At 42.3% G+C, this 16,934-nt stretch overlaps 5 protein-coding genes across 8 annotated transcripts; 2 read left to right on the top strand and 3 right to left on the bottom strand.

Annotated features, from left to right (window-relative positions):
- Positions 1 to 20: 20 nt before the first annotated feature.
- LOC105271349 (cyclic AMP response element-binding protein A-like) lies at positions 21 to 2,450 on the top strand. The gene is made up of 5 exons (XM_011312848.1): positions 21 to 102; positions 448 to 494; positions 891 to 1,161; positions 1,226 to 1,479; positions 1,687 to 2,450. Exons 1-5 carry the CDS (start codon positions 81 to 83, stop codon positions 2,269 to 2,271), a joined length of 1,179 nt encoding a protein of 392 aa, XP_011311150.1. The 5' UTR covers positions 21 to 80; the 3' UTR covers positions 2,272 to 2,450.
- A 631-nt stretch (positions 2,451 to 3,081) lies between these two features.
- Positions 3,082 to 8,283, bottom strand: Tnks (tankyrase). Its single transcript, XM_011312849.1, has 3 exons — positions 7,815 to 8,283; positions 7,463 to 7,665; positions 3,082 to 6,751 (listed from the first exon to the last, which is right to left on the bottom strand). Exons 1-3 carry the CDS (start codon positions 8,005 to 8,007, stop codon positions 3,533 to 3,535), a joined length of 3,615 nt encoding a protein of 1,204 aa, XP_011311151.1. The 5' UTR covers positions 8,008 to 8,283; the 3' UTR covers positions 3,082 to 3,532.
- A 257-nt stretch (positions 8,284 to 8,540) lies between these two features.
- Positions 8,541 to 10,992, top strand: PIG-Z (phosphatidylinositol glycan anchor biosynthesis class Z). The gene is made up of 3 exons (XM_011312838.1): positions 8,541 to 8,921; positions 9,041 to 9,980; positions 10,090 to 10,992. The coding sequence occupies exons 1-3, from the start codon at positions 8,759 to 8,761 to the stop codon at positions 10,970 to 10,972; spliced, it is 1,986 nt and encodes a 661-aa protein (XP_011311140.1). The 5' UTR covers positions 8,541 to 8,758; the 3' UTR covers positions 10,973 to 10,992.
- A 347-nt stretch (positions 10,993 to 11,339) lies between these two features.
- Positions 11,340 to 15,469, bottom strand: HDAC6 (histone deacetylase 6). 4 transcript variants are annotated; one of them, XM_011312840.1, is made up of 3 exons: positions 15,221 to 15,469; positions 14,676 to 14,920; positions 11,340 to 14,559 (listed from the first exon to the last, which is right to left on the bottom strand). In XM_011312840.1, exons 2-3 carry the CDS (start codon positions 14,730 to 14,732, stop codon positions 11,365 to 11,367), a joined length of 3,252 nt encoding a protein of 1,083 aa, XP_011311142.1. In that variant the 5' UTR covers positions 14,733 to 14,920; positions 15,221 to 15,469; the 3' UTR covers positions 11,340 to 11,364. The 4 variants fall into 4 exon arrangements, with proteins under 4 accessions (XP_011311142.1, XP_011311143.1, XP_011311141.1 ...); XM_011312841.1 differs by having other exon boundaries at positions 14,676 to 14,874; XM_011312839.1 differs by having other exon boundaries at positions 14,676 to 14,843.
- Positions 15,470 to 15,591: 122 nt separating this feature from the next.
- LOC105271344 (rRNA-processing protein UTP23 homolog) lies at positions 15,592 to 16,742 on the bottom strand. The gene is made up of 3 exons (XM_011312837.1): positions 16,474 to 16,742; positions 16,095 to 16,318; positions 15,592 to 16,013 (listed from the first exon to the last, which is right to left on the bottom strand). Exons 1-3 carry the CDS (start codon positions 16,591 to 16,593, stop codon positions 15,614 to 15,616), a joined length of 744 nt encoding a protein of 247 aa, XP_011311139.1. The 5' UTR covers positions 16,594 to 16,742; the 3' UTR covers positions 15,592 to 15,613.
- Positions 16,743 to 16,934: the final 192 nt, after the last annotated feature.

The raw sequence follows: 16,934 nt of genomic DNA, 5'->3' as shown, positions 1-16,934 counted from the left end.
AATACTATTAAATATGTGCGCACGCAGATCTTTGAGCACAAGTGACTAAAGCCAGAAAGAGGGAGAGAGAGGGCCATGGAATGGAAAAAGATCGACTCAATGGTAACAGGTGGTTTACGGTGGTTGGTTGAATTCATTGCATACCTGTACGGTTGGCAAACCACGTGCACGCCGCTAGTGTCGTACCTAAGTTCGATTTTTTCTATAAAATTTTCATAAGCATTAAAACACTTGCAAATAAAAATGGAACTGTAAATTCACCAAAAACACAACGTTCAATTTTGAAGATAACGCTTCTTAATAGAAATAAAAATGAAAAGGACCAGCGCAATGTGAAAAGTCTATTATTATTACTGTTCATGTGCACTGCAGGAAGAATGAACTCATTAACTGCCCATGTGCATTAATAACTTTTTCGTTTGACCACAATGGAATTGTATGACGTAGGAACAAGTGATCTCCGAGAATTATGGGAGTCTTATCTCGTCGAATCGGTGAGTAAATTTTATGGATAAATCTCATCCGTATGTTCATGAATTTCAGATGAAAAACCATTTTCGTTCTTTTAAAATCCAAATATTATTTAGTAACGAAAAACGAGCATCAGAGAATCGATCTACGGACGCAGATGGGAAACCATATAACTTATATATTGAATATTTTTCCCAAAAATGTCATAGATCTATGAATTTTTTGATACATCTCAGAATGATTTTGAGCCTTAAGTATATCACACAATAAATTTTATAACTTATAGTATACCGGCATGATGAGTCTTCCGCATCTGGAAGACCACCTGTATAAGCAATAAAGCAACAGGTTTTTTTTTTTTTATACACTCGATTTCACCTTCTATTTTCATTAGATAAGTGTTTCAAATGACATTTTAGGCTGTCAGTCACGACGTTTCATCTATAAGTAAAGAGGATGAATGCTGTCACATGCTAAATATGAGCTATAAATCTGTGGGTGTAGTTCTTCGAGACAGGTTGATGACTGATGCAGCATTAGGTGGAGTCCGGCCAATAAAGTTCGACCATAGTTACAGTCTTCTGACAGAAAGTCCCGATTTTGGAACTGTAATTATTGACAATAATGACAAATACCAAGATATCATCTCCAAAGAGCATCAAGCAATCACTCGTGCCACTAGAATTGAGGGTAAAAATTCCAACTCAAAATTCCCTTTAGGTATAGCACGAATCGAGGTCTTGTTAACTTGCAGGAGAATCTCCTACAAATCCTTCAACACGTACATTCGTATCATTGAATGAAGCAGTGATGAAGGGGGAGGAATCAGCTTACATTGAAATACAGAGCGAACCAAATATCACCAAACCAAAGAGCCCACCGGATTTTTCTGTAGCATCTGAGTTAAGCAATGATCACAATAGAATTATGATGATATCGCCGCATAGATTACACGATAAATATGGAGTGCGTACAAGTGATAGTGAGAAGGATGATGAGGATGATGAGGTTAGTATTTGTTAGAGAAATTTGTTTGTGATTGTGAATTACTGAATTTAAATTAAATACATCAACAGAAACAATGGATAAGAAATTTGGTAGAAATCGTTTATAAGAATAAATTACCAATTTAATAATCTGGTGCCAATGGGCGTCAGATACATCACGCTATCATATTTATTAAATGTTAAATATTAATTTGTTGATTTATGACAGGCGACAGAATTGGAGCTGCATACTCAGAATCCAATAAAGACTGAGCATTATCGCAAGCATCGCCAGAGTTTTCCGCCAACACCTCCAAGCAGTACCAGCTCAGACAGTGAAGGGGCAGCTTCTTGCATCCTCGAGTGGCGTGGCGTTGAAACTTCTCCCGCACAAAATCTTGGCAATTTCCGAGGCTCTAGGTTCTCTATAAACGCTCAACCTTCGACAAAATCCGTCCATACATCTCTTATCTCTTGTCAACTGAAAAGTTCAACAGGAAGTTTCATATTAACCGAAGAAGAGAAACGAACTCTCATTGCCGAAGGCTATTCGGTACCTACTAAATTACCACTTACTAAGCAAGAAGAAAAATCATTGAAGAAGGTCAGAAGGAAGATTAAAAATAAGATATCAGCACAAGAATCGAGAAGAAAAAAAAAGGAGTATATGGATGGGCTTGAGAGGAGGGTAACAATGTTAACGGCCGAAAATTTATCTTACAGAGATCGTCTTACGTCACTCGAGGATGCTAATCGTCAGTTACTAAAGGAACTCAAACGCTTTCCGTCCCTTCTCGAACGATCTACTTCGTAGTTTCACTATGTTCGATGTTTCGATTACTTCTTGATCATATTTTCATTAATTAAAAAATATGAATAGAAATAAGACGTTTATTAGATTGGCATAAGAGTCTCTCGTTAAATTGACTTATCATGGTAATGGCTGTAATTGTTTTGTCGTGGAGAATATTATTATTTTTATTTTTTTCTTGATTTTAATCTTTAATTATGCACCAAATATGAAACTCGGATCAATCTTCCTAAGTTTAATTCAACTCTACATACGAATACTGTTTTTACATGTAAAAATTCCTTTTTATTATATTACGTGACATAGAATTGGGACGTAACTTATCACTTGTAAAAACACAAAAGAACAATCTTAATAATTTTTTTCATAAATTCAATGGCGATTGCATTGATAGTCACAATTAAAGAATTTTGTTTTAAAAAGAATGGATATTGGAAGTTTAAGGAAGGAAGCAATTAGAAATAAATGCAACTATCTGGTAGTAAAATCACACATCGTTAAACAAACTCCACTCGTTGTCTACACGGTCAGGGGAGCCCTCATCCCCCATTCATGTCTTGTCTCTCTGTTCTTTTATACAAATGAATTAATTATCATACACTAATCTCTCATACATTCGAATTCCTGGTCGGGGTATAACGCAATATGCGAGGGTAGTAGGAAAAATGTTCGATTATCGAAATCTTCGACAGAAAAGGTTCGAAAATTTTATAGTCAAGGATAAATGTCGAAATAATCGACTACTTTTCCGGATTGCGAAAAAAATAAGGAATTGAGAATAAAAGAACACATGAAATGGGCAAGCGCTACGAATTTACATACTTTTGCCGTAGATTATATTTACACCGGACTCTACAAAAAATTCTGAGATAGACCAGACATATCTTCCCGAAACGCAAATCTTTCTTGCATTTACAAAGACACTCTTTTAATTTGACAAAGCCAAAATTCCGTGTGCCTAAGTTTTGGCGTCATCATAAACATGATAGGTTTCCGAAAATACTATCAGATGGACTTTTTTCTATTTTAAGATTTTAAGCTTGGCTTCCGTAAAAATGGTTTACCATTTTTTCTACAGACCTTTCATATTTTAAAAATATTCGCAACACAATTGGCAAATGCTTTTACACTGGATTTCTTATTTCATTACACAGTTACTGAACTATACATTTTTCTCTATGATTCATGATAATGCACTGCAGGTCCTCGACCTATGGCAGCAACACAATCGTCGTAGTTTTGCGGCCGGGCCAACCTCTTTCAATCACCGCTCCTGAACTCCCTCAGTATTACTCCCCGGCTCCTGCTGCGGCCTCACGATTTGATAAGTTATTAGATACTCAGGATAAGCTTGCTCTCCACGATAAACCACATATTCTGGAAATACTAGTCCCCCCTGAGACGGTCTGCCCATGACACTGTGATGACCTGGCGGTGCATGCGCCATTTTCATAGCGGAAAACTGCAAGAATGACTTGCCAAGAGTCACTCGGCATAACAGCAAATGCCGGTGACAGATGTAACAGCTGCGATCCTTGTGAGCAGGACAGCCCGTTCCCCCGCAAATTCCGTAGACATACTGATTACTCTTACTGCTGTGTTCAGCGAAGTAAATTCCAGCTCCAAACATACCGCCGATGTAAGCGTGTCTCTCATCAAAACCCTTTTGAACAATTGCATTTATAAATGAGGATCCATGAAAAAGCATTCGTTCGTTAGCTTGTGGCGATGTTGAGGTCGAGATAGGTCTAGATACTGTGCTAGGTGATGAAGGGCCTGCAGCTATCATCTCTTCTGCTACTTCCTGTCGACGGTGAGCATACCGCTCCCACAATTTCCGATTCTGCACTTTTTGTATCCTAACAATGTTGTACCGCCCAAAGATACCTCCTGAATGGCCATTATCTCTGTGTTCTCTGATAGTACTCTGCATCTCTTCCTCCACAGCTAGGTACTCCTTATCATCAGCCAACAAATCCACCAATAGTGTTCCAGGATTGACAGCGGGTTGCCACATTGAGCCTACCGCCGAGCTCAATAGCTTATCCATACCTTTGATCAACTTATGCCTATATCCATAAGCTGAGACTCCAACCTGTTTCAGATCGTCGTGCCCCATTTCAGCCAAGATATCCAGCGTAATGTGTTCCTTCTCAAAGAGCTCTAGCAGATGTTCCAGTCCCAAGCTTGCCAAGAATCCAGCGACTGTAGTGACAGCTGCACAACCTCTGTCTTCGGAGGCATCTTTCTCTTTTTCCTGACCATTCTCTATGGATGGCATGGGACTGAGACAAGTGGTGGGCCTGGCCACAGGTACACAAAGTAGCATTTGTGCGCCTGAGGGCATGATTACTGTTTCTTGGGTTAAAGTAGGTGGTGGAACAACAGGAACCGATATAATACTCGGAGGTCTCTTTCCACCAGATATATTTCCATTTGCATTACCTCCAGAAGCTGTTGGAATTGAAGACACAAGCTGTTGAGAAGCCATTGCATCCTGTAGAAGGCATCTGACATCATCAGCACTGGCTAGATCGACTGGGCTCTGTCCCTCCTGATTCTTCAAGAAGGGATCTGCCCCATGAGCCAACAGCAGTGCACACAGCTGAGTCCTGCCCTTCTGAGCAGCTTCGTGAAGAGGTGTGAAGCCCCATTTATCGGTAGCATTTACCACGGTACTATATTTAATCAATAAAGCAGCAATGTCCAAATGTCCATAGCTTGAAGCATTGTGGAGTGGAATTAATCCGCCTTTATCTTGAGAATTTACGTCAGCCCCGCGCTCCAAAAGGAATTCAGCCACTTCAAGATTATTGTAACCCGCAGCTAAATGAAGTGGAGTGCTGTTTCTACCCTGAGCATCCCGACAGTTTATGTTGTCCTGAGTTACTAATCTCTGGACTCTAGCCAAATTTCCTTTTTTGGCAGCGTCCAGGAGAGCGCTGTTTCCTCGCAATAAATCTGCAACATCTTGATCCCCTTCTCTGACAAGATCTAATGAAGTCGCACCATCTCTGTTCTTCTTTGTAGCATCAGCGCCATGTCTCAACAATAGTCTAACAATTTCGCATTTACCCTTAGCTGCAGCCTCATGCAATGGAGTGAACTTCCAGAGGTCAGCGACATTTACCGAAGCTCCATGTTTAACTAACAATTCCGTGACTTCGTAATGTCCGTAAGAGCAGGCATTGTGTAGAGGAACCAGTCCACCTTTATCTTTAGCATGAACATCGGCGCCATTGGCTAAAAGATATTCGACTACAGGCACCCGGTTGTAACCCGCTGCAAAGTGAAGCGGAGTTGAGTGTCTTCCATCCAAATCTCGGCAATTAACCGCATGAGGATTTGCTTGAAGAATTCTCTCCACTGCAGTTAAATCTCCAGATTTACTGGCCTCAAGCAACTGTACTTCAACATCCTCTGTACAACTAGGTGGATTTTGTAATATCTTCAAAACATTTTCAGTAGCCACTTGACTTGCCGTGTAACCCTGTAAAGAAACAATTGTTGGGTCCACGCTGTAAGATAATAAAATTCTAACAGCCTGAATGTTATCATCCCTCGCGCACCGATGTAATGCTGTTTGTCCCAGTCCATCCAATGCATTCACTCGAGCATTATGCCTTAGGAGGACATCCATAGCATCGTAGTATGAATGGTCTGTAGCTATATGGAGTGGAGTGAGGAAGTCTTTATTTTTTTCATTCAACGATGCATTTTTACGAATTAAAGCCTCAATTACCTGTTTTCGTTTGGGATAAGGAGAACCGACAGCGCAGTGCAGAGGCGTATCGCCTGCATAAGGATGTTTAAAATTGACGACATCAGCAGATAAATATTTTTTGAGCTTTGTTGGATCAGCTTGTCTGCATGCATCTAAGAGACAGTGACCTTTGTATTCATAGGCTAAGCGTTCTTGGAGTTCTAGAGTTGGGGCTACGTCGATTGCGGATTTGCTGTGGCAGTTCAGTTGTGTTGGATCGGCGCCTTCAGAGAGAAGTAGCGAGCATACCTCGGCACGTGATTTACTTGCACCTTCGTGTAACGGAGTGAAGGCCCAGAGATCACTCGCGTTCACCGCTGCTCCATGTTTTAGGAGTGCTTCGGTTACCTCGAAATGTCCATAGGAACACGCATTGTGGAGAGGAACTAAACCTCCTTTGTCTTTCGCATGGACATCTGCACCATTTTGCAGAAGTATTTGAACGACTCGAGCTCGATTGTAACCCGCGGCGAGATGCAGAGGGGTGGACCGACGCCCGTCGCTAGCATGGCAATTCACGTTAAGGGGGTTGAGAAGCTGCAAAAGTTTTTCCTCGTTTCCTGAGCGGGCCGCCTCCAGCAACTCGTCTTTCCGGTACTCCCCCGTTAATACTGGCTTTGTTGCTGGGTCCGCTAGTTCGAGAGCGGTTTTTCCTTCCGTATTACGAATATTTGGATCTGCGCCGTGCTGCAGAAGCGCGATGCACACATCTACTTTACCCTGGTGAAATAAAAGATAACATTAAAGTCACCTGTACTGGGTAGTCAAAATTTACGTGCAGCTCTGATAAGTTTCCTTTGTGGAATTTTGGATTAAACCCCTCTCATTTCCACTTTCAGCGGTAATAACAATGCGTCTCGCAAATTTTGCTGGTCCGTATCAGGAGACCAACTATGTATCAAAAATAATAATTATTGTTTTCAGAATTCTATGTAAATGGAAGATGGACATTCATATCAAGTCAAGTTCAAACTCTCGAAATATATTCCATATTATCTTGCTCATCTCTCTCTAAATTTTGTAGAAAAAAAAAATGGAATTTTATGGAAATTAAAAAAACCATTATTGGTGAAATCGATTTTTGTCGACAGCAATAGATAGGGCAGGGAAATTCAAGAGCGTCATTTATTATTTTTCCTCATAATTATATATTCCTATTCTTCACCTCCTCCGGCCGACAGTCACAGGTGACAGGTGAAAGATTTTTCATTCGGTTTCCTGTAAGGGTGGTGAAACGATCACTCAAATTGCCGATTCATCTCCAGCTTACAATTTTCTCTTTCTCTTATTATATCATTACTATTTATGGAGATATTTAATTTATTTTTTTTGGTTTCCTTTTTAATGAGTGCTCTCTGTAATCTGGAAAATTTCCTCAAAGACGATCGATTTGCAGCACATTCCTTCTTTCAATTAATTAAGAAAAGGTACCTTAATAGCGGCCTCGTGCAGTGGCGTATAATTCCAATTATCCCTAGTGTTGGGATTAGCCCCAGCTTCTAGGAGCAGTCTAACAACATCCGAATGGCCAAAGGAGCAAGCATTATGAAGAGGATGGAGGCCACCGTCATCTCTAGCTTGAATGGAGGCACCAGCTGAGATTAGGAACTCGACCAGCTCCCTCCTCCCATACCCTGCAACTCAAATTAACGCCTAATCACCCACTTCGCAATGCCCTGCATCCTCCAAAATCTTATTTCACAACCATTGAATTGAAACCCATCAAATGGACAAGCTTGTGAAAAAATAAATACGAGATAAAGGGATCGATGTTCCCACTCACCAGCTGCAAAATGCAGAGGGGTTGACTTACGTCCAGCCGTATCCCGTGCATTGACAGTCTTTGGATTGACTAATTTCTTAACTTTCGCCAAATCACCATTCTTACATGCCTCAAATAATTCCCTCAATGGATCTTGCGTAGCAGCACCAGCGAGGGAGTCGGCGTTTGTTAAGACTAAACGTCGCCCTGCCATTCTTTATAAAATCACCATTTGCACACCACTGTCACAAGTCCATTGTAACATATATTCAACATGAAAAAAATACTACTTCCCGGAGTAGATGCTCGCTATAGACATTGATCACACTCTCTGCAACACCACCCATCAATATTATTGTTCTATTATTTATTCAATCAAAGCAACAATGCACTCGCTCTCCATTTGATGACATTGGATCCTAACTACAATTATCCTTCTGCCCCGTCCAGCTGGCCCCCTACCGAAGAAACGTTGATTTCCTTTTTTTTCTCTCTTTTTTTTTTTTTATATCTTTATATATTTACAGACCTTTTTATTTACCTACTGAGGTTGAATGAGTGCGCGACTGGTGGCGTCAATTTCGGAACAATTTTCAATCTAATACATTGTGGCGCCACCTCAACGCAAAATTTCTCAAAATTGCTCTGTGGGTATTTCATCATTATATTAATTATAGTTAAAGCTGGTGTCCATTTTACCCCACTCTTGCCTATATATATATATATATATATATATATATATATATATGTATATACATATTATGCATTAAGTAAAAATTCATAATAATCTTAATTAGTGCTGTTCAGTTCGGCTATTGTAGACAAAATCAATGGAATTGCCACAATGAATGAAGAAATTGAGTGAATTTTAGATGAGGGACACGAAAAGTTGAGGGTGAAATCGTGACAGAGCGAGACACTGGAGGAACTTATCTTGATTAGAATGATGTTGCTAAACCGCGAACATGAAGTCTAATGAGGGTGGACTTGGGGTATTTGGAAATTATTGGTATATGAAGGGCATTCTGTACTGGATCTTAGCTGGACTGAGGGTTGTCCTCACCCTTGTGCCCCAAACGGGCTACATTCACCCCGATGAGTTCTTTCAATCTGTCGAGGTAATTGCCGGTGAGTTGGAATAATTCAATTATAAATATCTAACCATCAAATTTCTGTAAATTCCAATTCAGTTGTTAATAAGAAAGTAAAGTAAAATAGCATAGAGCTTCTGATGAGAATGTTTCTAGGAGACCGCTTCGACATCGAGGTACACCGGCCCTGGGAGTTCAACGCGAGCTTTCCCATCCGTTCTACCCTGATCCCCCAGGTTATCGTAGGCCTGCCCTACACCATCCTCAACATCCTCTCTCCCTATTCCTCGTACTACCTTCAGATTCACCTGAAAAGTCCCTACCTCCTGGTGGTGCTCCCCAGGCTCTTTGCTTGTGCCCTGTCCTTCCTCAACGACTACTCCATCTACAAAATATGCTGTATCTACAGACGAAATTATCGCTTTCGGCTCGTCATCTTCGCGAGCTCCTTCGTTATGCTGACCTACGCCACTCGCACCTTCTCCAACACCATGGAGCTCCTCCTCAACTCCATTCTCATTTACTACGTCTCACGATGCATGGCGTGCTCCGAGAAAATCGTTCTCCAAAGTGATCACTGGAGCGAGCGCTACGAAAAGGCCCCAACGATCGTTGAGAGAGTAAAATACTACAAATTGAGGGCATCACTGCCCTCTCATTCTCTCAACCATTGTTTAGTCTTGGCCACTGTCACAGTCCTTGGTATCTTCAATCGTCCAACATTCGTTGCCTTTGCATTTCCTCCCATTGCCTTCTGGCTCCAGCGAGGCCTCGGCTCCAGGAGCGTTGGCTTCTGGGACTTTCACGTCAGGATAATTACATTCATAATCTGTGGTATACCCACTGCCGCCGCTATCATCATCACTGACAGCTTCTACTTTGGGTACCTCACCCTCAGTGAAATTATGAAATTTGAAATTGGCATGAATAATTTCGTTGTCACGCCTTTGAACTTTCTCAGGTACAACTCTGTCAATGAAAATCTCGCTCAACATGGCATTCACGGGAGGTACCAGCATTTTCTGGTGAATGTTCCACTACTGTTCAATGTCCTTGGGGTCGTCGGATTAATCTCCTTCTTGAAAATTATTAACATGTGACTATTACACTTTTATCAATTTTTTAAAGATATTCATTTGAGATTATTTTCCTCAAATGGAATACAACAAAATATACATATCAATGAATAAATTTTTATTTCCAAGGATTTCGAACCGTCACTGGCTGCAGCTCCCAAGGATCCAGAGCATCGAGAGTCTGATGACAGCTTGCTTCATAATTCCCATCGCCCTGCTCTCGATCTTCCCTCATCAAGAGCCTCGTTTCATCATTCCAGTGCTTCTTCCCCTGGTATTCCTCAACGGAGGATTTTTCGGGAATGAGGGGAGCCTAAGAACAGTCGTGGACCCTTCCATCACCAGGAGAGAACCTTCCAGGATCAAATGGCAAGTAATTTGGTGGATCTTCAACATTGCCCTGACGATATTCTACGGTTTCCTGCATCAGGGAGGAGTTCTGCCCTTAGCTAGTCATTTTTCCCATGAGCTCAAAGCAAAACCAGAGCTCACCCACATTCACCTCTTCACCTCTTACACATACTCGTTGCCCACTGCTTTCCTCCAGCTGAAGAATACCAAAAAAATCTACACCAGCAGCACCAAACACAGATACCAACTCAAACAGGATTTCTTCCTGTACGAAGAGGGTAGTAAGGACCTCCCAGAGGTATACGCCGACATCAGGAGGACACTCACCGACTGCGAGAAAAAACATCGCAATCAAAAGATCCCCTACAGACTCTACTACGCGATGCCTGTCAATCTTTTCCCACAATTTATCGAGCACATCCTCATCAATGGTACCAGAGATCTGAGCTATCAGACCACCGGTGTATTTTATCCTCACGTCTCCACCGAGAATTTACCTAGATTTTCCGTTCACTTCGACTGCTTTCTCGTCGAGAGCCTCAGTCTCTGTCTCAATCACTTGACAACGAATTTCTCTAGCGACTTGGTGAACCTGCTCCAGAACTTTGGATTGTTACTGTTGAGAATTGAAGTGCCTGATAATGTTGGATATATCTCGTAGGAAAATTAATTCAATGCTTTTTATATTACCGACATGTTTTATTTGTTGAAAAATTATTTTCTCGTTCATTCAAAATCAACTTTTTTTTTCCAAATTATTTGAATTGCATAGTCACTCTGGGGGAATGACCCATTCAGTAGAATGATAATCTAGTCCTTTCAATGAAAAAGGGGGACGTATAAAATTACATTTATATTATACTACAGTTTTAAAGTATCCCTGAAGATTATTCAATTTAAAATACGTGAAATTCTCATAAAACAAATGAATTTTATACAAACGTTATACTGCGGGGAATCATTCAGTAGAATAACATTTATAATATTACAATGTAGTGCAATACTCCCTTTACGTCATCTCACAAATATATCCCATAATAAAAAAAAGTCTCCTCAAGCCAGGCTTAACTGATCATAAGTCCAGGGCAACTTCTCACCGAACTTGGCTTGATGAACTCTGTTTCTGACGGGATAGAGTCTAGGATTGTCCACATAACTCTCACACCCGTAACACCAGACAGAGAGATCGGTGAAACTCAAAGCGAGGGGATGCTCAGCGACCTCTCCATGGAGTACAGCATGCTGGTTGACACTCCTAGCACAGTGTGTCGAGTAACAGATGAGACAGAGCCAATTCTCCTCAGTGCTATGACACTCCAAGCACGCGCTTCCGATGTCTATACCCGTGGGGGACACCTCTTGGACGAGCTCTAGGTGCGGACAATCTCCCAGAGGAATAACTGCGAACATCTGTTTCTCGTTCAGGGCCTCCATGTTATCTGCGAGGTACTCCTGGAGTGTGGGGTGACTGCCTCCAACTGCAGCATTTCGATTTTCATCAGAACTTTCACTTCCTCCACTTCCTCCACTTCCTCCACTTCCTCCACTTCCTCCACTTCCTCCAGGTGTTGAACGCTCTCTCGTATTTTTTTTTTCAGAGTTACCAGATTCATTTGGGCAGCCTCTTGGACTGTCCAGGCCCATCTTTTCTATTTTTCCTCCTAAATCATGAATTTGATCTTTTTCAGTCTTGAATTGTTCCTCAGCTATTTTCCTCTCGAATCCAGGAGTAGAGACCTCAGGGATGACGTTCTCCTTGGGAAGAGCGACTTGAAAAACGAGATTCGGCCAGTAGAGCCTCTGGGTCTTGAGGACATTCTTAATACTAGTAATTGCACTTGAGCAGGGAGGAGTGGTTGAACGCAGAGGAGGCAAAGGATCATTGAAGAGGGCTTTGGTGCACATAGTCATGGCATAGGAGATGGAATTGACGTTGTAACCCCCTTCGAGAGCGAGGATGATACGGCCATTGGCAAGAGGGGAGAGCCAGTGGGTGAAGAGACCGAAGGCCTCTGGGGAGACTGTGTAGTGCCCCAAGGGGTCCCCAACGCACGCGTCAAATCCTGCCGACACCAGGACAAGCTCTGGATTAAATTGATAGGCAATTGGTAGGACCACCTGTTGAAAAGCTGCTAGATACTCGGCGTCACCCATTTTTCGTCGATTCCAGGGGATGTTGACAGTGTAACCTTTTCCCTTACCAGATCCTACCACATCGTAATTCGCCTCTTTCGAGGCTGGAAAGAATGCACCGTTGTCGTATCGATGGATTGAGATATAGAGTATCTTCGGGTCTTCCTCCAGGATTGATTGGGTGCCGTTGCCGTGGTGGATGTCCCAGTCGACAATCAGCACACGTTTCAATCCATGAAACTCAGTTGCGTATTTAGCAGCCACTGAGATATTATTGAAGATGCAGAAACCACATGCACCCTCTTCTCCAGCATGATGACCTGGGGGACGTACCACTGCAACTCCTGACTGACTCTCCCCATTCAAAACACTATCCACCACTTGCAGGAGGGAGCCTGCTGCTATGCTGGCACTCGTCCAGGTTTCCTTATGAAGGAAAACAGAATCTAGATCACGTCCCTGTTTCATCAGTTCCGAGGGCTTTGATTCGGCTGTCTTCTGAATCGCAAGGATATGCTCTCTCGTGTGGACGAGAGCCAATTCCTCCTCGGTGGCTGCTCGACCCTCCAGAATGTGGCATCTCTCCAGAAGGCCGTACTCTTCGTGCTTGAGAAATATCTCGGAGATTCTCTTGGGAGTCTCTGGGTGGCTGTCCTCGGTGTAATTCAAGTGCTTTAGCATCCTCAGATCGTACACCAGACAGACTCGGTGAGGAGCTCTGGCTAGAATAGTTGTTTGTCTCAGGGATACAAGCCTGTTGTGAATTTCGTTGAGGCGAATTTCACTCTGTACTGGGTAGCAGTTTCTCGTCTCGTAAAATTCTGGTTTCGACTGGTCCCCCTCGTAAATCACCTGGGGTAAGTGCCTGATCTCGTCGTTACCTGGAGCCGAGGTGAGGTTGTAGGTGTCCTGGTACTGGTAGCAGCTCCAGAAGGGCTTGTGAGTGTAAATAATGTTGAGAATTGTAGTGGTGATGCTGTGAGAGGGAGGGACCAGGGGACACACATTGGGACAGGGATCTCCCAGGAGGCCGCGCAGAGTGAGAGCTGCTGACTCCGAGAGGGACTCGAGGCAGTAGCCACCCTCGAGAATCACCGCTACTTTTCCCGTTGCCAGACCCAATAGCGGAGCCAGCAGGTGGGAGTAAAATGCTGGAGTGATCTCCATCTCACCCTCGGGGCATCCCAGTGCTGCGTCGTAACCAGCTGAAATAATAACGAGATCCGGCTGGTACTCATACGCCATTGGCAATAGCACCTGCTGGAATATAGCGAGATAATCAGCATTGGTCATGCCAGTTTTGTTCAAAGGAATATTAAAATTGTGCCCGATTCCAGCCCCTGCCCCGATGTAGTGGTAGTCCGACTCCCTCAGATTAGGCCAGAATGCACCATTTTGATACCGGTGGATAGAGAAGTAAACGACCCTGGGATCGTCGTAGAACATTTGCTGGGTGGCCTGGCCATGGTGCACGTCCCAATCGACGATCAGGATTTTCTTCGCCAGACCCTCTGACAGCATTTTCTCCGAAGCTATTGCCACATTGTTGAAGAAGCAGTAGCCACAGTACTCTGATTTCATGGCATGGTGACCTGGTGGTCTTATTATTGCCATTCCATTTTGTATTTCACCACGGCAAATACTCTCAACGAGATTCATTGTCGAGCCAGCAGAGAGAAGGGATAATTTGTACGTCGACGGATGAATGTAAATGGAATCGTATTTAGAGGACATGCTCTCCAATCGTTCAATATTCTCACAGCCATCAGTCGCTTTGAGAAGATTCACATGCTCCACCGAGTGTTTCAGAAGAATCTCGTCGATCCTCGCAAACCTAGGTTCGATAAATTTGCACCTGTCGATGAGTCCCAGCTCTTCACATCTCTCCAATACTCTGGTGAACCTTTCTGGGCACTCCGGGTAGCTCTCGTCCCACAGACAGCGATGCTCCGCCATCGAGCGCTCATAAACAACACCTGTTGATCCTCGAATCATCTTCCCCGAGTCGATTGCGGTTTGGTAAATATCACGAACGTAACAGCAGTCTGGAGTTTCCTGATTCTTTTTCTTTGCTGCTTCACGTTTCGCTACTATTATTGCCTGCGATGGCCTCACCTGGAAACAAAGAACACCCATTTCTTCCAATTTTCATTAAATTTTAAAATAAATATCAATTGTCAGATGCCATTTTGCCTGTTGTTTGAGAAAAATCTTGTGGATGAGTGATTTACTTTGGCGAGTCTAGATGACCTCTTCCCCTCGCTACTCTTTAGGCTCTTGTTAGGCATGGTCTCGTCAATCTCCTTCCTCGAGCTCTCGATAACTTTTATCAAATGAATTTCACTCTCAGCCAATTGTCTCACTGCGTTGAAAAAATTGTTTCTCGGCTCGGAGCTTGACTGATGAATTGTGAATATGAATGATTAATTCCTGGACAATGATTGTGCGTAAACAGTCCAGCCATACATCGGTTAATCTAATCAATTGAGTTTAGTATAATACATTAAAATGTAATAACGAATGAGACTCATTCAATAGTGAATAATCTAAGGAATGAAATGAATCGTCATTCACTACTGCTTTAATTCTCGTGGAATTTCCAGTTTCATAGGATTATTGAGTAATAAAATGTGTGGGTGGTGGAAAAGGCTAGCCCCTCCAAATATGGAAAGCGATTAAATCGATATGAGTACATCGTAATAATAAAGATCATGAACGATATCCCTCCATCGACTTTTGTCCAATTTAATTACCACAATGATAATAGTTTTCTCACCATTTCTGATGAAGATTTAACCTTGAAATCTCAAATGGTATTTGCTGTCACCCGGAGGCTGACAGTTACTCGACTAGTGCAGGGGTAAATCGGCTGCTTCACATTAATTACTTTTCATGATGGAGAATTAATCATTGCACGGTATTCAGGCGTTTATCGCCTGCTTTATGCGGTTAAACAATTGAACGAATGATTATTCAACGAATGAAAACAGAAAGGGGATCTTCATAGAACTCCACGAGGGCGATATCCAATTGTGAATTGGCTTTGTTGAATTTGGATTTCTTATAAATAAATTGTTCATACACAAAAATTCATTTCATTTTCATATTACATTTGAGATAACGAGAAATAAATGATTAAGACAAATGGTTGGATAAAAATATATTAAATTCATTCTTTATTGGTTTCTGTCTTTAAGATTTTCTTGACGTGTGAGGGAATTTTAGTTTTTCTTCGTTTCCGGACTTTGCCAGATGCTTTTGAGTTTACGGTGATAGTGGACTTTTTTTGCTTCTTCTTGCAGCTGAGGGGATTCGGGCCTTTTTTCTTTTTCTTCTTGACTTTGGTCTCATCCTGGGGGAGGAGTCCCGAGGTCTGCTTCAATTCTTTGAGGATATCCATCTGATAATCTTTGAGAAAGACTTGACCGAGCCTGTTCTGAGCGTTGTCCTTGCTGGCCTGGGAGGGAGGGTCCAGGGTAGGCACCTTTCCATGGAGGTAGAGCAGAGGCGTTCCTGCTAGTTCACGGAGCTTCTCCTGAAGCTCTCTATCCTGCGTTGCTATTATGTATCTTTAACAACATACACGAGTATCACTCGAGGATGTTCTGCTCAATTTTAATCACCTGAGTGTTCTGCTCAACTTTACTCACCTGGATGGATTACCCTTTTTTATCATAGACCTGAGACACTTGGAACCCGTTGTTGGGTGCTTCTCATGACTGCACCTGTGCACTGGAAATTTTTTGACTATTAACATTGCTCCGTGGGTTCGCTGACCCAGTTTCTCGGTTTCCATAATAACACATGGGGTAGTCAGTAGTTTTGTCTCTTGTTGGAAGTATTTTGGCAGCTGATCTTGAATATTAAATTTTTCCTGAAATTGTGTCAGAATAATAAATGGTTAATCATGTTCAGTATTATTATTTCATAATTATAAAGTCTCGGAAAGTATAGATTCCTTCTAGCACAGAATTAATCTCGAATCCGAAAGTGTCTGTGAATAGTGAATTCATTGATTTCTTCCCTCACCTGAAGGGCAGCAAAGCAGAAAGTTCCATCAATTAGTACTTGAAACGGTGGCCTAAATTGATAATTATTCATGTAGAAACTCAGGTACTTGTGCACCTTTTTATATCTAGTTATTTTCATTCTTTATTTATTTACGTGAATTATTCAATGCCATGGACAACTACGAACGTAAAGAGAGACGATTCAAAAGGAGAGTTTTCGGATTTGAGGCTAGGTTTTTCATATTAAAGTGAAGTAAGGTATATATATATTCTAATTCTGCGCGTGAACTCATTTTTCATTCGATCCATCGGTTGTGTTCTCCGTCAAAGAGGATTGACTAGAGTAGAGGCTCAGTTCTGGGGGTTTGAGTGACCCCAGCGGCATCGTAGTACTGCACCCCAAGAGAGGGAGGGCGCAACACGCAACGCTGGGGTGTCCATCAAGTCGACGGGGTGAATTTTATTTTCTGCTGTACGAAT

The sequence above is a fragment of the Fopius arisanus genome, unplaced genomic scaffold, assembly GCF_000806365.1.
Source record: "Fopius arisanus strain USDA-PBARC FA_bdor unplaced genomic scaffold, ASM80636v1 scaffold00108, whole genome shotgun sequence".
Lineage (NCBI taxonomy): Eukaryota > Metazoa > Arthropoda > Insecta > Hymenoptera > Braconidae > Fopius > Fopius arisanus.
This window is presented reverse-complemented; position numbering and strand designations above follow the sequence as displayed.